We start from the raw sequence: 21709 nt of genomic DNA, 5'->3' as shown, positions 1-21709 counted from the left end.
CATTGTCCACATGCCCGATACGGGAATCCCAAAACAAGTGCTCTACTCGGAGCTCCGGCACGGCAAGGGAGCCCCAGGTGGGCAGAGGAAACGCTTCAAGGACACCCTCAAAGCCTCCTTGAAAAAGTGTAACATCCCCACCGACACCTGGGAATCCCTGGTCCAAGACCGCACAAAGTGGAGAAGCATCCGGGAAGGCGCCGAACACCTCGAGTCTCTTCGCCGGGAGCAAGCAGAAGCCAAGCACAGGCAGCGCAAGGAGCGCACGTCAACCCAAGCACCCCACCCACCCGCCCCTTCAACCACCGTCTGCCCCACCTGTGACAGAGACTGTAGGTCCCACATTGGACTCATCAGTCACCTGCGAGCTCATTTTTAAATGTGGAAGCAAGTCATCCTCGGTTCCGAGGGACTGCCTAAGAAGAAGGGAATTACCAAGAATTCATTGTATACTAAAATATAGATCAGCAATCTGATCTCCCAACAGAACTGGTAATACAGAACTGGCGAGCTGACACCACACAACTTTCCAAGCCCATCGCAGCTTTCAATTCTTTTAAGTTGTCAGAACCAAAGAACAGCAAGAAAAAAAAGGGTAAAAACCAACACATTAAAATAGCAAGTGTTAAAAATACAACAGTTGGTCAATCAGCATCAGAAACACCGTGGCACATTTTATTAAGTTAAAGGCGCTATATAAATGCAAGTTGCCACCAGTGTTCCTCCTGCACACCGATCGGGAGGTCCTGCGCAGGCCGCTCACCAGCTGCTGCCGCTGGAAGGGATACGCCGCATGCGCGGCCGCACAGCAAATTTAAAAGGCCTGCGCAGGGGAAAATAATTTAGAGGGAACATTGGCTGCCACGCGTGCATGTCTCAGGAGACAAGCACTGGCTGCTCCCCAGTGCCTCAACCAAGTGGCGCTGTTTCATGTGCGGGGTAAGCTATACCACGAAGAAGGGCATCAGATCTGTGGCAGATCCTGCACTCACCCGACATCAATACACATTGGACAGCGATCAAGAGCAGAAACCCTCCCTGACTCAGCTTCAGAGACACGAGGACCCTAAACAGCCAGAGCTGCCAAGTCAGCCGAGATCAGCTAACTCAAGGGCATTGAACCCGGGAGCTTTCCGGCCGTGCGGCTTAGTGCTACCTTTACCCACTGAGCCGTCAGGAGAGCCCGCACTGCTTTCCCAACGCAAAGTTAGCTGAAACAATTCTTTTCTTTCCGGAAGTTACCCCAGTAAAACAATGCTGCGCTGACAAAACGACATACCTGAAAACAACTCAGGTGCCATGTGTATCGGGGTCCCCACAATGCTCCCAGACATCATAGCTTCGGGCTTGCAGAACCCCAGGTCAGTGATTTTGGCTCGGTTCTGCTTATCCAACTATGGAATTACAAAAAGAGAGACAAATAAGTTTGAAACTAAAAACACCCTGCACTGGCTTGAGAAAATTAGCAGACAAAATACACCTTTAGCAGGACAGGTAGATAAGGTGGTTAAGACAACAGGATACTTTCCTTTATTATCCGAGGCATAGAATATAAGAGCAGGGAGGTTATGCCTGAACTGTACAAAACACTAGTTCGGCCACAGCTAGAATACTGTGTACATTTCTGGTCACCACATTACAGGAAAGATGTGATCGCACTAGAGAGGGTACAGAGGAGATTTACCAGGATGTTGCCTGGACTGGGGAATTTTAACTATGGGGAAAGATTGGATAGGCTGGGGATGTTTTCTTTGGAACGGAGGAGGCTGATGGGAGATTTAATTGATCTGTGCCGTAAATTTCTAGGATTCTATGAAATAAATAAAAACTACTTCGAACAATGTGGTGCTGACACTTTGCCCAGTAACTGTATTCGAACAGCAGGAGGCAGCCCGCCTGATGTTCTAGTGAACAATCTTCCCTCAAACAACACCGACAAAAAACGATCATCTGACTATCCAATCGTGGGACCTTCCTTAGCTGAGTACACAGCAGGTAGTGCATTCACTCAGATCAATCAGGCAGCTTTTGACTAACTTTACTCATGGCCTACTGCTGTGCTGTAGCATTCTGTGATGCCATAAAAAAAATGATTATTAAGGGCTATGGTGAATGAGACAGTTGGATTCGACTAGGTGGCTCATGGAGAAGAAATGTGGCACAGACTTGATGGGCTGAATGGCCTCTTCTCTCTACTGCAACGGTCCACAATATTTAAAAGTTGCAAAAATATTGGGGGAGAACTTCTTCGGGGTGACTCCTGCTCCACCGCCGTAACTTTGGTGGAAATCCCTTTCACGCATGTAGACAGGGTTTCCGCCACAGGAAAGGGAGAAGCTCTGAGGAAATTTACTCCCGTTACGTTCTTGAAGAGTTAATACCCTACCTTTTGGTTACAAATTTTTCCCATATAACAGTAGCTAGATGTGCGTCATTCCTCTTCCAACTTAGTGCTTAAATATTGAAGGACCCAATTTAGTTTACAATACAAACCAAGAAAGGCTGGCGACGAACAGGCTAGGAAATCAATTGGACTTCAAAAGTTAAGACAGACCTTTTGTGTGATGATAAATGCCAAGTTCAATTGCCAATGATGGCAATTTCCTCCCTTTTGTGCAAGAAATAATGATGAGAAAAAAGTTAATATTGCAGAGAGTGTTCATCAAAACGGGAGAAGCTGAGGAAATTCACCCCCATTATGTTCTTGGAGAGTTAATACCCTTCTTTTTAGTTACAAGCTTTTCCCATATAACAGTAGCCGCGCTTCGAAAGTAATTCATTGGTTGCGAAGTGCTTTGAAGCATCCTGATGACAAAGAACTTCAATTTCTATCGCGCCTTTCATGACCTCAGGACGTCGCAAAGTGCTTTACAGCCAATGAAGTACTTTTGAAGTGGAGTCACTGTTCGGCCCATCGAGTCTGCGCCAGCTCTTTCGGAGAGCAATCCAGTTAGTCCCACTCCCCCGCTCTTTCCCCACATCCCTGCAGTTTTTTTCTCCAAGTATTTATCCAATTCCCTTTTGGAAGCTACTACTGAATTTGTTTCCAACACCTTATCAGGCAGTGCATTCCAAAACAGTTTCTCTTTATTTACTCTATCTAAACCCTTCAGGATTTAAAAAATCTCTATCAAATCACCTCTTAGCCTTCTCTGCTCGAAGGAGAACCCCAGCTTCTCCAGTCTATCCACGTAACTGTAATCCCTCATCCCTGGAACCATTCTAGTAAATCTCTTCTGCACCCTCTCCAAAGCCTTCACGTCCTTCCTAAAGTGCGGTGCCCAGAATTGGACACAATACTCCAGCTGGGGCCAAACTAATGTTTTATATAAGGTTTAAGAAAGACTTGCATTTCTATAGCGCCTTTCACGACTACCGGACGGCTCCCAGACGTCTCAAAGCACTTTAAAGCCAATGAAGTACTTTTGAAGTGTAGTCACTGTTGTAATGTGGGAAACGTGGCTGCCAAATTGTGCACAGCAAGCTCCCGCAAACAGCAATGTGATAATGACCAGAGCATCTGTTTTTGTTATGTTGATTGAGGGATAAATATTGGCCAGGACACCAGGGATAACTCCCCTGCATAACTTCCTGGCTTTTGTACTCTATGCCTCTATTTATAAAGCCCTGGATCCCATATGCTAAAATTATTGACACTAATTTTGTCATCATAAAGGTTACACCAATGTGTGATGACTCATTCTTCAGTTAGAGAGAATTTGGCATGCACCTAGTGAAATGCTTTAAAAAAGACAAAAAAATAAGTTTTTTTTAAAGCAGCCTCGACATATCCAAAGGAAGTATAATGAAGGGTTTTCATTGTCAGCTAGATGTGCGTCATTCCTCTTCCAACTTAGTGCTTAAAATATTGAAGGACCCAATTTAGCCTCCAATACAAACCAAGGCTGGCGACGAACAGGCTAGGAAATCAATTGGACTTCAAAAGTTAAGACAGACCTTTTGTGTGATGATAAATGCCAAGTTCAATTGCCAATGATGGCAATTTCCTCCCTTTTGTGCAAGAAATAATGATGAAAACCAGCTAATATTGCAGACAGTATTCATCAAAATAGAAGGTGCAGATAATTTGAATTAATGCCCAGACCAATTCTCAGATTTACAAAAAAATAACTTGGCTCCTGAACCCAGCGTCAGCATCAAGAAAGAATCTGGCATCTTCCCCGGCCTCAGCAAAGTTCTCTCCCCCTCCTTAGAAGCGGAGTCAATTTTTCTATTTCCCACACTAGTCGCTCCTGCATCACGCATGAGGTTACCAGGTGCTATGGCTCTGCATGGTCCAATATACAGATTAAAATTACCCCAATACAATAGCAAAATACTGCGGATGCTGGAAATCTTTTGATTAGGCACTTTACAGCCTTCTGGACTCAACATTGAGTTCAACAACCCCTGCTCCCATTTTTCACACTATGATTTTGCTACCCCCTCTGCAACATTTTATCTTTCCTGCACCACCCCCCCCCCCCCGTCTCTGCAACCTGCTTAATATCGGTTACATCTCCAGCTTTCTCCAGTTCTGATGAAGGGTCCCAGACCTGAAATGTCAACATGGTTTCTCTCTCCACGGATGCTGCCTGGCCTGCTGAGTGTTTCCAGCATTTTCTGTTGTTTTAAAATTACCCCAAATCATTTCAAATAGGACTCTTGGAGCTAGCACAGAACCATCTACATTGGATTCAAAACCAGGCCATAAAAGGTGAAAAAAACACAAGAGTGCAGCCATATTCACTGCACCCCATTGTTCCATAAATAAAGTCTCAAGATGGCGAGAAGAAACTATGCCCCTAGATTCAGCTGAAATATTGAAAGAACAAGAATAGACAGAAGCCCGATTCAAAAGTTAAATCAAGCACCGAGACTTGGGGCCGACGTAGGAGGAAGATCCAAGTTGGATTACAGGTTTTGATAAATGGGATGAACAACTTTTTGTTCCCATCTTTTTATTCACATTGAATAAGACAAAGTTAAGGCTTTGTACCACCACTTTTCTCATATTCACAGCTATATTACAGATTCCACAAACAGGAGTGCCTTGTGAACCAAATCATGAAGTACTCCCACCGCCTCAGAAGCTGGAAAAATAGTAAGCCACCAGAACAAGGAGTACAAGCTAACCCTGCTTGGTCAGATATATTTTAGAGAGAGACCAAAAGAGCATTTCAAATGACAAAAACAGCACAACTGGAGAGTCTAGAGAAGCTGGGATCGTTCTCCTTAAAGAGAAGAGAAGGTTAAGGGGAGATTGGATAGAGGTGTTCAAAATTATGAGGGGACTGGATAGAGTAAATAACGTGAAACTGTTTCCAATAGCAGGAGGGTCGGTAACCAGAGGATACAGAGACTTCAGATAATTAGTAAAAAAAAATCCAGGGGGCGAAAATGAGAATGATCTGGAATGCACTGCCTGAAAGGATGATTCAATAGGGATTTGGATATATACTGCAAAAGGAGAAATCTGCAGGGCTACGGGGAAAGAGCAGGGGGAGTGGAACTAATTGGATAGCTCTTTCAAGGAGCCGGCACAGACACGATGGGCCAAATGGCCTCTTTCTGTGCAGCGTGATTCTAAGAGTAGAACTGGAATTAATCCATGGGAGGTTAATAAATCCTTTTGACAAAAAGTTGCTTTGTGCAGTCCAGTAAAGCAACTGGGAAGTGACTGCCCAGGTCGATTAGATCCACCCTCTAACTCTGCTTCAGCTGAAGACTGCACATTTACAATGCCAAAGGAGATGAGTGAGTTTGAAGTAATAAATTTAAATACAGGTAGTGAGACGCCAACAAAATAGAACAGACCGAATAACCAACCATTCAATTTTCAACATACAGATAAAAGGCAACACAAACCTACTATGTAAAGTTAGACCCTTTGGATCTTACCAAGACGTTTTTCAATTTGATGTCTCGATGCACGAGTCCTTGGCGGTGGAGAAACCGGATACCTTCCACCACATCGAGGGCAATTTGCAAACGCACTTCAAGCTTGAGACCAACCTAGCAATTGGAGAGCAATTTCTAAATTCAGAGCATGACTTTGGTGTCTTTATTAAGGTCAGTGTGTCAGAGGTCACCAACCATTATGATGCCATGGCTTCAAAATCATCCATTGAATTTCTTAAAACACAATAAAACACTCACCAAACCGAGAGAGATGTATTTCTTTTAGGAAGATTGAATTAAGTTGAGGCTCTATAAAGTAAGATGAATGTATAAAGAAATGCAAGATCCAAATCTACGCTCCACAGTGTATATTCGGAAGACTACTGAAATCTTGGAAATCTGAAGTGCTGGACATCTGGAACTAGACCGAGGACCCAAGGTTGTGGGTGTATTCCACCTTCTTAAAATAATGGGGAGCGCGCACTGGGTGAGTTTCCCGATAATGACTGGCCCCATAACATGCTGACTGCATTTCAGAGGTAAAGTAGCAGCCAGCTGACTGAGAATTAGAGTTCACTGTAATGCCCAAAAATCTATCTCTGTGAGGAGAAACAAAACGTGCTTCTATTTCACACACCTCATCAAGTCTCTCAGAAATGTCTCAACATACTTCACATGCAATGAATTACTTCGTGACTGTTGGTATGTAGACAAATAAAGCAGCCACTTTGCAAACACAGATCGACCAGTTAAATCTGTTTTAGTGGTACTGACGGAATGTTGGCCAAGTAACCCGACAAACCTCTGCTACAATTTCCTGGGACGCTTGCTCTGTTCAACGGGTCCTGCGACATAGATGCATTACAATGGCGCAGCTGTCCAGGAAATTCTGGGCCAAGGAGTTCGATTTGGATGTAAACCATATCTCGCTCCCTTTCCTCAACAGCATATCATCGGAACTCAAGGACACACACAAACAGGAATCTTTAAAGTAGTCCTCTGAACACTTCCCTCAGCGCTGCTTTATGAATCAAAGTCATTAATTATTCCCTCGCTATTCAACCGCTCGACAAATCAAAGCAAATGTCATCCAAGTGAAGCAAAAGGAGTTATTCCTATGTTAAACTTGTATAAAACCGTAGTTACACTTGGAGTATTGTGAACAGATCTGATCTCCAGATTATAAAAAGGATAGAGGCACTGGAGAAGGTGCAAATTTTTTTTTTACGAGAATGATAGCAGAACTGCGAGGTTATATCTATTAGGAAAGATTGAACAGGCTGGGACCTTTTCTCTAGGAAATAGAAGACTGAGGGGTGACCTGATAGAGGTCTTAAAGATTATGAAAAGGTTTGATAGGGTAGAGGTAGAGAAGATGTTTCCAATTATGGGCGAGACCAGAACCAGGGGCCATAAATACAAGAGTCACTAATAAATCCAACAGGCAACGGAGGAGAAACGTCTTTACCCAGAGAGCGGTGAGAATGTGGAACTCGCTACCACAAGGAGTGGTTGAGGTGAATAGTACAGATGCATTTAAGGGAAAGCTGGGTAAGCACGTGAGGGAGAAAAGAGAAGGATATGTTGATGGGGTTGGATAAAGAGGGTTGAGAGGAGTCCTGTGTGTGGAGCATAAACACTGGCATGGACTTGTTGGGCCAAATGGCCTGTCTTCATGCTATAAATATTTTGTAATTTTCACACAATGTGAGTTCGGGGGCTGACAGGTCGCAAACCTGCTCCCGGGATCGACAGCAATCCGTGAGCCGCAGACAGAAGGGCCAAGTGTGGCTGGTCCTTTGTTGTTCTTTGCAGAGGGGTTCCCATCTCTATTCAGCAGAGATAGAGGTCACCACATTGTGCATTAGGTGGTATACAAAAGCTGCCAGTTACAGCTCCACGTTGCCCAAAGCAAGAGGACTTCCGTCAACCGCCAGCCACGGGAATAACATTTCTTAAACTCTTGCTAAAGGGATTTGATAGGGTAGATACAGAAAAGCAATTTTCTTAAAATTAGACCCATGTCATTCAGGATTGAAATCAGGAAGTATTTTTCCCCCACACAAAGGATAGTAGAAATCTGGAACTCTCTCCCCCTAATGGCTGTGGATGCTGGGGGTTAATTGGAAAACATGCAAGACTGAGATCAATAGATTTTCATTGTGTAAGGGTAGCAGGAGATATGGAGCAAAGGAATGTAAATGAAGTTGAAGTGCAGATCAGCCATAATTTAATTGAATGGCGGAGCAGGCTCGAGGGGCTTAATGGCCCACTCCTAGACAGAATCAGAGACTTGATGTGGAATAGCAGTCAGCCTCCTCTGTACTTACCTTCAGCCCAGCATAGAGATCTCGGTGTAGTCGCTCCATGATTAACAGGACAGCAATGCTGGAGCCACCTCCATAACTGTAGTCTATAACTGACCCATGAAGATCAACTAGTCGCTCGTGCCTGGGTAAAGATCTGTTGGAGGGAGGGGAAAAAAAACACAACATTGGTTGGAGCCGCAAGCCTACATTTCGTTGTACTGCACTTGTGCACTAACAATGACAATAAAGTTGATTATGATTATGATTAAAAATAGAAACATCAGACAAAACGTCGCAGCATCATATTCATCAACATTCTGAATTTCAATGGAGAACGATAAAAAATATTGTTTTCTTCCCTTCCATCCATCTGTACTTGGATGAATTTGGAAACAGTAGTGCACACATCCCATTTATCCTCATCTTCCAAATCAGAGGTGACTGCCACTGAGAATGGCAAATTCGAGGATGTCCGTTCTGAGCAGGTTATTTCCCCAGATTTAAAACCAAACCAAATGCTTGCTGCAAAATGTCAAGCCTGGGATTCTCTTCCCATCCCATCCCGACCCCTCTCCTCCCCCATTCCACCCCACCGCCCCTCTATTATTTAATCTTACTACAGAACCTCTTACATAGTCACATAACAATAGTTACGTATGAAATTTAATAGATAAGAGTTAACTCTTAAGAATTGATATTTTATTTTTTATAAAACACTTTTTTGGTGAATTTTCTGCGGTTATCAAGGCGAGGCATGTCCATTTTGGGCAACAGAATATTTTCCATTTTGGTAATCCTGTGTCAGCATCAAGCACTCCTAAATCAGGTACAACCAGATGTAGAGTAAAGGCCCCAACAATATGGCCAAGTTGCGACTTCAGAAACTCCCTACTGTGAATTTTTCCAATTTTGAACAGTCACCTTGTGGGTTTTCCAAGTGGGAATTTGGTGCTGGAGACGAATTCTCACCAGGACTGGGTGGAAACGGCCCAAACTCATTTCACATAGGACGAGACCTCAATCAGCTTGTGCTGGATTCAGTGATAAAATCCCACCGAGACCCCAATCGCAGCAGGACAAGTGCTGTCCTGACTGAGAACAGTTAACTGACATCAGACGAGGAATCGAACCCGGGACCTTCTCGTCGGTGTGGATGCATGAATGTAACTTTACGCACAGAGAAGGCCCTCTGAGAAACAATGCAGCTCCGCGGTGCAACAATTTGGGTGACAAGCTCGCCACAGCTCCTACCTTGTGTAGTGGAATTCCAGCGCGAGGTCATTCCAGTGCTTGTCATCCGGAGGTACGACAGACTTCAGTGCACAGGGCGAGTGACCAGCCCAACTGTCGCACAGGTACACGACTCCATACTGGCCACGGCCCAGCTCACGGCCAAGTTTAGGTTTACCTGTGTTGGAAAGACAAACACCATTAGAGCACGGTGCACAGTTCTGGGCATTGCACCGCTGGAACAATATGTTGGCCCTACAGCACAGATTCACCAGAATGATACCGGGGCCAAGAGGGTTAAATTACCAGGACAAGCTGCATAGACTAGACTGGTGTTCCCTCACGTATAGAAGATTAAAGGGTGATCTAATTGAGGTGTTTAAGATGATTAAAGGATCGATAAGGTAGATAAAGAGAAACTACTTCCTCTGGTGGGAGAGTCCAGAGCAAGGGGGCATAGCCATAAAATTAGAGCCAGGCCGTTCAGGAGTGAAGTCAGGAAGTACTTAACACAAAGGGTAGTGGAAATCTGGAACACTCGCTCCTAAAAAAGTTGTTGAGGCTGGGGGTCAATTGAAAATTTCAAAACGGAGATTGATGAGATTTTTGTTAGGCATGAAGGGATACAGAACCAAGGCGGGTAGACGGAGTTATGATCTAATTGAATGGCGGAACAGGCTCGAGGGGCTGAATGGCCTCCTCCGGTTCCTATCTTCTTCCTAATAGAGAGATTTTTTAATAGTCTGGCTATATAGTAGGCATGTTACATTGTGCACACGCTCTCCATTAGTGAGTAACGCATGCGTTAAATCAGAGGTCACATAAAATGTTGTATCCGGTGTTAATGGAGACACGGAATGCAGGAGTTGGTTTAACAGGTGTTTACTGAACAAAGTCTGGAGGTGAACTAAAAGATACAAGACACTATACAGGCTTATATAGCCCGAGTGGCCACTACCGGCATTACAGTACACAGGGGCTCTTAAAGGCACATACACCACATAAAGCACTGTTATAGAAGGCGTTTTATGGGGCATCTCTACTCAAGAAGTGGTTGACCCCCAAAAGCCAAACAAAACGTGCGTGCAACACAGAAATAGCAACCTTACCATGTAGCAGCAAGTCCCGGAGAGAACGACTTTCCAGCGAAAGGCGAGCTAGTCGTGGGGCGTGATCTTTCCGTACCTTCAGCCACAGATCTTCGGTCTTTTCAAGTCTTCCTGAAAGTCCTGTTTCAAGCTGTAGAGGAACAGTAGAGAAATGAAACCATTTGATGCATTTAGGGGGAAGTCAGTGCATTGAAAGGGAAGTTAGAGAAGTACTTGAGGGGGAAAGAATAGAAGGTATGCTGATAGGGTTAGAGGAAGAGGGGTGGGAGGAGGCTTGAGTGGAGCATAAACACTGGTATAGACCAGTTGGGCCAAATGGCCTGTTTGTAATTCTGTGCAACATACTTCGGTGGCCCCTTCAATTTGTGTCTATTTTCACTTTCTATCAGGGCACAGTCTCCATTCTTAACCTGACTGGAGAGTTCAAAAAAACAGTCCATTTGTGCATCATGCCTCTCAGTAATGCCCCAAAGCGCTTCACGTACAATTAATTACTTTGCAGCGCCGTGACTTGAGAGCCATCTTGCACACAGAAAGATCCAACAAGCAGCAATGAGATGAATGACTAATTAATCTGTGGTGCTGGATGAATGTTGGCCAGGATATCGGGACAACAAAGTGATCAATGAATAGCACCATAGGATCTAGAACGTGCAACTGGAACACTGAAACCAGTGGAAGGAGCCTTGGTTTCACATGCCATCCAAAGAGGCCTCCGACACTGTCAGTACTGCACTGAAGAGTCAGCCTGGATTCTGTGCTCAAGTCCAGAAATAGGACATGAACACAAACCAAGTCAGAAACAAGTGTGCTAGGTGAGCTAACCCAACACTCACTCCTCAGGAGATGTGCATCAACTCCCCTAAAAACATGCATCTGAAATCAGGGCCGTTAACAGCATTAAATCTTTTCTATCCAGTGCACCACCGTTCATAAGAACATAAGACGCAGGAGTTGGTCATTTGGCCCCTTGAGCCTGCTCCGCCATTTAATAAGATCATGGCTGATCTGATCTTGGCCTCAACTCCACTTTCCCGCCCGCTCCCCATAACCCTCGACTCCCTTATCGTTCAAAAATATGTCTATCTCCACCTTAAATATATTCAGTGACTCCGCCGCCACAGCTCTCTGGGGAAGAGAATTCCAAAGATTCACGACCCTCAGAGAAGAAATTCCTCCTCATTTCCGACTTAAAAGAGTGTCCTCTTATTCTGAAATTATACCTAGTGCTCGACTCCCCCACCAGGGGAAACATCCTCCCTGCATCTACTCTTCAATAGCTAGGATGACAGAAAATCCCTGAAACACGAGGAAGGAAGAATATGGATGAGGAACATAGAATCAGAGCACAGGAGGCCATTTGGCCCATCGTGCCTGTGCCGGCTCTTTTGAAAGAGCTGTCCAATTAGCCCCACTCCCCCTGCTCTATTCCCATTCCCATAAAGTCAGCAGCAGGGTCAGTAACCGGAGGACACAGACGTCAAGTAATTGGCAAAAGAACCAGGGGGCAGCCAAGAAATTTTTTACGCAATGAGTGTTTACAATCTGGAATGCCCTGCCTAAAAGGGTGGAAGGAGATTCAATAGTAACTTTCAAAAGGGAATTGGATATATACTTGAAAAGGAAAAATTTTCAAGGCTATGGATATACCAACCTGCACGCTATTTTTGTTTGTAGTAATTCTCGGGATGTGGGAGTCACTGGCAAGGACAGCATTTAATGCCCAGCCCTACGCCTTTCCAACAATTGGCCTTAAAGCACAGAAGGAGGCTATTTGGCCCAGCATGTCTGTGACGGCCAAAAGAGCAATATACCCAATCCCACTTTCCAGCTCTTGGTCCGTAGCCTTGTAGGTTACGGCACTTCCAGTGCCTATCCAAGTACTTTTTAACTGTGATGAGGGTTTCTGCCTTTTCCACCCTTTCAGGCAGTGTGTTCCAGACCCCCACTACCCTCTGGATGAAAACATTTCTCAACTCCCCTCTAATCCTTCTACCAATTACTTTAAATTTATGCCCCCTGGTTATTGACCCCTCTGCTAAGGGAAATAGGTCCATCCTATCCCCAGTCCGAGCAACATCCTCGTAAATCTCCTCTGTACCCTCTCTAGTGCAATCACAGCTTTCCTGTAATGTGGTGACCAGAACTGCACACAGTATTCTAGATCTGGCCTAACTATTGTTTTATACAGTTCTAGCATAGCCTCTTTGTTCTTATATTTTATGCCTCGGCTAATAAAGGAAAGTATCCCGTATGCCTTCTTAACCCTTTTATCTACCTGTCCTGCTACCTTTCGGGATCGGTGGACATGTACTCCCGGGTCCCTCTGTACTTCAGTGCCATACCAGTTATTGTGTATTCCCTTGTCTTGTTAGCCCTCCCCAAATGCATTACCTCACACTTCTCCGGATTGAATTCCATTTGTCACTTTTCTGCCCAACTAACCAGTCCATTGATATCTTCCTGCAGTCTACAGCTTTCTTCCTCACTATCAACCACAAAATCTGGCAAGCGTACTCTGGGATCGCAGCCAGCTGTGCAAGACATGTCAGCCCTAGCAGCCTAAAGACAAAGTTAAAGCAGGTAAAATTGCCCATAGTTCCAGGGGAACACATCCTACCTTAGGTCCAACCCACAACTCCTTCTCCCACCAAATCTCCGGTACTGCATTGAAGTGGCAGCCGAGATTATGTGGTCAAGTCTCTGGAATGGGACTAAAAGCCACAACCTTCTGACTCCGAGGCGAGAGTGCTACCCACTGAGCCACGGCTGACACGAGAGCCTATACAAGATACACCTTCAACCCTAAGCGTAGAGTGACATTTGCTTTGGATTAAGACACTGGTTAGTGAAGGGAATGGAACCTATTAAACATGCCTCGAGTATGCGAGGGTCCTGATAGAAATGTTAAGTGTAAATGCAATACATCAAATCGACATGAACAAACCTGTCGTAGAGAGGCAGCAAACGCTTCGTGTGAACTGTTGAGGCGGGTGCGGAATTGACTACATATGCTCTTAGCAAGTTTTGATGCACAGAGGCTCTCGATGGCGTCCTGCGCAATTTTCCTTTTCCACTCAATCGTCACAGCTGGGGGGTGTACCCAAGGCATCCTATGAATAATCTACATGATGGGAAAAGACACATACACAAAAGGAATGAGCTTTGAGACTTTTCAACAAGGAACCTCACCAGTCTCTGGACAAGGATAACTTGCACCTCAAGATTTTGTCAATTTTATTTAATTTTTCTTTTTCCAAATTTTTATGCTTGGAAGGTGCTGACTGATGCTGGAATGCAATTCCATGGGTTCCAACAGCCCTCCTGCACGTCAGCCAAGTGGTCAGTCTTCATGGATGCATGTACATACTAGCAGGGAACTGGATTGTGGAGGACAAAGAAAAGAAAACTTGCATTTACAGGAAACTCTCGATTTACCGGCAGCTAAATAACCGGAAATCTCTGTTAACCGGCAAAATTCAGGAGTAGGTTCAGGTAAGTTTTACTTCATATTCGTGGCCGTTCCTGGATCTGTGGCCGTGTAACTGGGGTTCCTGCACCTGTTGCTATGCAACAGGGACACCTGGATCTGTGACCGTGTACGGGGCTCTTGTACCTTTTACTATACCTCTCTGTAATCCGGAACCACGCTGGTCCCGGATAAAAAAAAGTTTCCTGTATATAGCGCCTTTCATGACCACCAGACGTCCCAAAACGCTTTACAGCCAATTAAGTACTTTTTTTTTTTAATATAAAAGTGTAGTCACTGCTCTAATGTAAGAAACGCGGCAGCCAATTTGCATACATCAATCTCCCACAAACAGTAATGTCCAGATAATCTGTTTCAGTGATGTTGATTGAGGGATAAATATTGGCCCAGGACACCGGGGAGGACGCCCCTGTTCTTCTTCGAATTAGTGCCATTTTACCTCTGAATTTACCCGAGAGCAGACGAGGCCTCCGTTTAATGGCGCATCTGAAATACGGCACCTCCGACAGTGCAGCATTCCCCTCAGTACTGCACTGGAGTGGCGGCTTAGATTTTTGCCACAACCTTCAGACTCAGTGGCGAGGGTGCTACCCACTGAGCCACAGCTGACGTCACTGATCTGGTCATTCGCAACTGCATTCGGGAGTGGGAACCCTGGTTGTCTTCCTCCCAGCCCCCCATCACTAAATGCAGAAACACTGAGGGAAAATGCACTGCCCCAACTTGCTAATCCCCAGCTGAGATCAAGCAACTCAATATACACCAGCAAGGGATGGAACTCTTCTGGTCTGTACGAGTCAGGGTATACAACTGGCAGGTTATCAGGGCAAGTCATTGTGGAGAAGTTGACTACAATGTAATTGAAATTGCATTGAATTGCAACAATTGTTCACCAATCCTAAGATTAGACTCTTAGCATTATACAGGAATCCCGCCCCAACCGTGGTTTTGCCATATGCGGATTTCAAGTATACAGTTTCCTCTCTGCGACAACCTTAGCCAACCGCGGCAGTGAATTTTGCGTATACGCGGTTTTTAATTAAGGATTAAGTTAAATAACATGATTTTATTGCTTTTATATTTTTTTTATTGTGTTATTTGAACATTTAGTGTATTTGCCAACTGCGGTTTTACTAACCACGGGGGTTTTCAGGGACGTATCCCCTGCGGTTGAGGAGGGATTACTGTATTACAACAGTGCTAAAATAACTTACTTTCCATCCTCTCTCCAATCGCCTGTTTGGCTGATGGGTCAGGAGAGGTCCTCCTCCCAATCTGCTGCCAACACTGTTCTGTACCCAGGCAGCAGGGCCCAGCTAGAGTATTGTGGACAATTCTGGGCACCACACTTTAGGACTGATGTCATGGTCTTGGAGAGGGTGCAGAAGAGATTTACTAGAATGGTACAATGGATGTTGGGGTTTCAATTATGTGGAGAGACTGGAGAAACTAGGATTGTTCGCCTTAGAACAGAGAAGGTTAAGGGGAGATTTAATCGGTTATCAAAACCCTTCATGATTTTGAACAGAGTAAATAAAGAAATTGTTTCTAGTGGCAGAAGAGTCGGTAACCGGAGGACACAGATTTAAGATGATTGGCAAAAGAACCAGAAGCGACATGAGGAATAATTATTTTACACAGCAGCGAGTTGTTATGATCTGTAATGCGCTGCCTGAAAAAGGGTGGTGGAAGCAGATTCAACAGTAATTTTCAAAAGGGAATTCGATAAATAGATGGAAGGAGAAAGACTTGCAGGGCTATGGGGAAAGAGCAGGGAGTGGGACTAATTGGATAGCTCTACCAAAGGTCCAGCATGGGCATTGACGTAAGAAAACTACTAGGCACTCGGTCTAAGCGTTAAACAAAGCTTTAATCAACTGTTTTACAACATGGAAGTCTAGTTGTGTCCTTCACTAGTTCCTGTTAAGAATGTCCTGCGCAAGCTGGGCCCGTGCCCGAGTAGTTATACTCTCCCTGGACAGCGCCACCCGCAGGTCGCTCAGTATTATTTCATAAGTCTTTCTTTCATGAATGACTGATTTATGTCAGGCATGATGGGCCAAATGGTCTCCTTCTGTGCTGAATCATTCTATGGTTGTACTCCCCTTTTCTCCTAAAGGCACTGACTCATGGTGCCTGGCAACTGTACCCCCAACTTCTGCTACCTCATGAAAGTGACCACTCCTCATATACGAAGCCGAGACCATGAGTGTCTTCGGTATATTTGACTGCGGGGAGCGACACATCCACACATGCATACCTTTCAGCAGAGGTGACTGGACAGCAATCAGCACAGGTACCCTGGCTGATTATTCCACAGGTACCCTGGCTGATTATTCCACCTCCCAGTGCAAGGGCAGAGATCGAATGTGCCCTCACTGCCGCTCCCTTAGCGGAGATCAGTTACCCGGAATTAAACCTGGCACTTTCCAATCGAAATAACTACCACTGCACCACGCAGTACATTTAGCGATCGGTGCACTGAATGTAGAAGTATTTCCACTTTAGGGGGCATAAAGAGAGGCTACGTCTGTGGACACAAACGTCAAGGACAGACTAATGATTTGGAGATACTGTACTGGAATGGGGCGACTTTGAATGCCTTTAAAACACCAACAACTATTCAGTGGTACTTCGCAAATCACCAGAAAAAGCATCTTTACCTGCTTGATCTGTTCCCAGAGCAGCCGGGACACCGTTGATCCTGAATGGAATGTCACTTCAACGTGATACGCAGCGTTTAAAATCTAGAAAAAGACAATATTATTTCCCAAAAGACTGAAAAGTTACAGTATTTAGCTTCAATTCACAGCACAAGTATTATATTGCGACATGGCATGTGGCATGTGTAGCATACTGGAGAAGAACAGGCGACTGTGGACCTATGGTTCCCAAGTTCTCCACCACTGGGGGTTTCCTCATCTCATGTTTGGGTTTGTTGTAGACTCATTGATCCAGATTGATTGTTGTGATTGGTCAACAACTCCATCATCGTCATATCGTGCGACTACCAGCATGGTAAAAGGCGAACTAGATGGACCGTGGTCTTTTATCATCCAGCAATTCCTGCGATCCGAGAAGTTTAAGTACTATAAAGTATATGACTGTAGAGTCTTTTGCTTCAATGCGGATTGGTCTGTACTAATCACATGGTTTTATGGGTCACATGGTCATAGACCAACCACATGTGCAGAATCAATTCCAACACAGCGTATTGGTCTCCGCTCCAAGCCTCACTCACTCCCGTGTGCCTAAGCTCAGTTTGCCATTGGGGCCTCCCAATCGCTGACAGACTTTGGCTCTCACCTCCCACTTGCTGACAATACTACAGGAGGTACACGTGTTGAATTACTCAAGTACGGGTTGCCCAGCTGTACCACTTGACATTACAAGTGGAAGCCAGGGCTGAGTGACACCAGAATCTAAAACAAGGGAGTAAAGCAACTTCTAAATGAGGGAGAGTGTGAAAAAAATGCATTTAAAAAAGGAAAATAACATTGCAACTTGTGAAAAGCTGTTAGGAAGATTACAGGGGCTATATTGCAAGTTTCCGGTAAATCCTGGGTCCGATCATTATTGGCGGTTTCAGGCCTCTCACTGGGGTTGCAATGATATTACAGGACAGGAAGAGCAATGGGACAAGTATCTGTAATGCAAGCTCGACATGATAAAGAAAGGAGAGTTTGCAGGTAATTAGAATCGCGGACATGTAACTGCTGTAAATCTGCTACTGCTGGTCAAGGCACAAGGAAAAGCAATTTCAATGTCTTGTAGCTGGGTCACATGACAGGAAGAGAAGATTTGTCCAGGATAGAAAAGGGACATATGTAAAGTGCATAGAACAGGAAGAACTTGGCAACAAGGACCATATTGAGACTATGCCAACATATTACATAGAATTTACAGCACAGAATCAGGCCATTTGGCCCAACTGGTCTATGCCTTACCTAAGATTCCTCCCTCCTTACTCCATCTCACTCTGTGACTTTTGCGTAGTTTTTCATTAGGAAGCACAACCACATATGATGAGAGGCTGGGTGCAACAGTGAACATGTCAAAGTGGCAAGATCCTGTGGAAGCCCAACTCCAGTGTCAGTAATACACTGCAGTAAGAAAGTGCAACCTACTGCTGCTGGGGTGATGTGTGATGCCTTCCACCCCACCCCCCCTCCCAGAGTCCCAGCAATCCATCCCTCGAAGCTCAGGCAAAACAGTCCTATTTGCTAATGTGTTTCTCACTCTCTGGGTTTGCATTTTGTGGACCTGCTTGTTTGGAGATGTGGTGGACAATTCCTAAATCACAACAGCAAGATCTCAAAGATATCTCCAAATACTAGATTGATTTGTGGGATGAGAGGGTTGTCCAATGAGGAGGGGTTCAGTCGATTGGGCCTATACTCTCTGGAGTTTGGAAGAATGAGAGGTGATCTCATTGAAACATAAAATTCTCGGAGGGCTTGACAGGGTAGATGCCGAGAGGCTGTTTACCCCTGGCTGGAGAGTCTAGAACTAGGGGGTCAGTGTCTCAGGATAAGGGGTTGACAATTTAGGACTGAGATGAGCAGAAATTTCTTCACTCAGAGGGTGGTGAATCTTTGGAATTCTCTACCCCAGAGGGCTGTGGAGGCTCAGTCGTTGAGTATATTCACGACGGAGAGCGATAGATTTTTGGGGACCAAGGGAATCAAGGGATATGGGGGAATAGAGCGCAAAAGTAGAGTTGATGTACAAGTTCAGCCATGATCTTATTGAACAGCAGAGCAGGCTCGAGGGACCGTTTGGCCTGCTCCTGCTATTATAATCTTATGTAAATAAATAGGAACATGGATTTAAACTTTTGTTCGTTGACCTTCCGTGGCATTGCACAGGGAGAGTCAAAACCAAGTGAAGCGAGGTCAGAAGGTTGGGGGGGGGGGGGGGGGGGGAGGAGAGAGGAGAAATTAAACAGGGACTTGCAGATGCAATTCAGTAATTCAGTCCCCAAATAAATGTGTATGCAACTTGGGAACCAGTGAAGTGGAGCTGGTTGGAGCTGCGGTACAGGCCAAGAAGCTGGGAGCAGCGAAACTGAGGTGCTACAGCACCACCACTGGTAGGATGGTTACAGCACAAGTCTACATCGACAGCTTCAATTATAAATGGGGACATCGGAATTTAGGTCGACATGAAAGTGTCACAAACACTTATGAAATGAGGGAGGAGAATGCTACAGCACAGGAGGCCAATCGGCCCATTGCACTTTTGCCAGCTCTTTGAAAGAGCTATCCAAATACTCCCAACTCCCCTGCTCTCCCCCCATAAGCTCTGCAAATGTTCTCTCCAATTACAAAAGCAAAATACTGCGGATGCTGGAAAGCCGAAATAAAAGAGAAAATGCTGGGAACACTCAGCAAGGCAGGCAGCATCTGTGGAGAGAGAACCAGAGTTAACGTTTCAGGTTGATGACCTTTCGTCATGACGTTAACTCTGTTTCTCTCTCTGCCGATGCTGCCTGACTGGCTGAGTATTTCCAGCATTTTCTGTTTTTATTTCTCTTTTCAATTCCCTTTCAAATCTGCTTCCACCACCCTTTCAGGCAATGCAATCCAGATCATAACTCACTGCATAAAAAAACTTCTCATCTCCCCCACTGGTTCGATTGCCAGAGGTGCATGCAGAATCAACATTTTTTTGAAAAATGCATTATAGCTATCTGGCCCAGAGAGCTCACTGTGCACAACCATGAACCCACCAAGGCAAAAGATTCGAACACGACCACTGTACGCGTGCTGAGAACGCTCTCTCTGCCATCAGATCTGTTGATCTTTAGCCCACTTTTGACACACCTGTTTCAGGTGATTGCTGGTGACATTGTTCATGACAGAATCCTGGCTGGATTTCTCCAGGCTCTTGAGGCAGCGTTCCAGGGTCCCGACAAAACTCTCGCGAAGGTAGTCGACGGAGCTGATCAGTTTATTGGCGACCGCCTGATTTAACCGAGAAATAATCAACTCTTGAATCTGTTTGATGCAGCACTTAATGTCCTTATTGCCAACAGTCTCACCATTCTCGGAGATGATTATGTCTGCCGGGGGGGGGGGGGGGGGGACACAATAGAAAAGACACAATTAATAAGATGACTGGCATTAGGTTAGTTCTGGAATACAAATCAAATGACAAAAATATTGAAAACAAAGATTTCATTTCATTTTAATGATGTTATTACCTCCAAAGTACATCCATAACAGAACCAAAGATTAGAAAAGTCTCATTGAATCAATACAAGCTTGTCACATTATTCATTCTGTTTCAGAAAAACGAAGTTTGGCGGCAGGGGGTGGGGCAAGCATCCTGTAAATGATCCATGACTTAATATAAACTCATCAGGAGAACACTGGAGGTTTGAAGTGTAGCCGATTGCGTATATGTTAATGTATTGTAACGGAACCTTCGCGTGCAACGTGAGACAACAGGGTTTGAGCTCACAATGTTGGGCCGGTGAAATTTCCATTTCATCCCTGGAAAAGCATCCAGCTGTACAGTTAGATTCCCAAACTTGGATTGAGCATATTCTGAGCCAACATTAGCACTAAAGTACTGATGGTTACAGGTCTGTCACTAGGGGTGGCATAGGAACACAGGAATCCACTCGAGCCTGTTCCGCCAAGATCACGGCTGATCTGCACCTGAACTCCATCCGCCCGCCTTGGCTCTGCATCAAATGAAATCAAGTTGAGGGGGCGAATTAAGAGTCTAACACATTAAGGTAAATCGGCTTAAGTGTGACTTATGCTACTGCACAGGCGTAGAGTTCAGACAAAGATTCATTACCCAAATTGTTAATCCACTTGGTCTCTTGGTATCAATGTGCTAAATAATGCCATTTTCCCCAGGCTGGAGAGTCTAGAACTAGAGGTCATCGTCTCAGGGTAAGGGGTCGGCCATTTAGGATTAAGATGAGGAGAAATTTCTTCACTCAAGAGGGTTGTGAATTTTTGGAATTCTCTACCCCAGAGGGCTGCAGATGCTCAGTCGTTGAGTATATTAACATAAAACATAGAAGATAGGAGCAGGAGTAGGCCATTCGGCCCCTCGAGCCTGCTCCACCATTCAATGCGATCATGGCTGATCATCCAAATTCAGTACCCTGTCCCTGCTTTCTCCCCATATCCCTTTAGCCTCAAGAAATATATCCAACTCCTTCTTGAATATATTTAATGAATTGGCCTCCACTGCCTTCTGTGGTAGAGAATTCCACAGGTTCACCACTCTCTGGGTGAAGAAATTCCTCCTCATCTCTGTCCTAAATGGCTTACCCCTTATCCTTAGACTGTGACCCCTGGTTCTGGACTCCCCCGCCATTGGGAACATCCTTCCTGCATCTAGTCTGTCCAGTCCTGTCAGAATTTTATAAGTTTCAATGAGATCCCCTCTCATTCTTCTAAACTCCAGCAAGTACAAGCCCAATCGACCCAATCTCTCCTCATACGTCATTCCTGCCATCCCAGGTATCAGTCTGGTGAATCTTCGCTGCACTCCCTCCATGGCAAGAACATCCTTCCTCAGATATGGCGACCAAAACTGCACACAATACTCAAGATGTGGTCTCACCAAGGCCCTGTACAACTGCAGCAAGACATCCTTGTTCCTGTACTCAAACCCTCTCGCTACGAAGGCCAACATACCATTTT

The 21709-nt window shown here is 45.0% G+C and overlaps 1 protein-coding gene across 2 annotated transcripts in view; it reads right to left on the bottom strand.

Moving 5' to 3' along the window:
• The window catches only part of dstyk (dual serine/threonine and tyrosine protein kinase), a 118872-nt gene that overhangs the window by 12227 nt on the left and 84936 nt on the right, over nucleotides 1-21709 (bottom strand). For both annotated transcript variants that reach the window (XM_086011075.1, XM_086011076.1), the window contains 8 exons: nucleotides 19865-20103; nucleotides 16703-16786; nucleotides 13497-13673; nucleotides 10550-10679; nucleotides 9462-9618; nucleotides 8232-8364; nucleotides 5902-6015; nucleotides 1280-1394 (listed from right to left, as the gene is read on the bottom strand). In XM_086011075.1, the coding sequence (XP_085867201.1) occupies nucleotides 1280-1394; nucleotides 5902-6015; nucleotides 8232-8364; nucleotides 9462-9618; nucleotides 10550-10679; nucleotides 13497-13673; nucleotides 16703-16786; nucleotides 19865-20103 (1149 nt within the window). The remainder of the gene's footprint in view (nucleotides 1-1279; nucleotides 1395-5901; nucleotides 6016-8231; nucleotides 8365-9461; nucleotides 9619-10549; nucleotides 10680-13496; nucleotides 13674-16702; nucleotides 16787-19864; nucleotides 20104-21709) is intronic.

The sequence above is a fragment of the Somniosus microcephalus genome, chromosome 18 (assembly GCF_052327205.1).
Source record: "Somniosus microcephalus isolate GS21.2 chromosome 18, FLI_Smic_1.0, whole genome shotgun sequence".
In the NCBI taxonomy this organism is placed as follows: domain Eukaryota; kingdom Metazoa; phylum Chordata; class Chondrichthyes; order Squaliformes; family Somniosidae; genus Somniosus; species Somniosus microcephalus.
The sequence above is the reverse complement of the archived record's forward strand: the minus strand, read 5'-3'. Positions and strand labels throughout refer to the sequence as shown.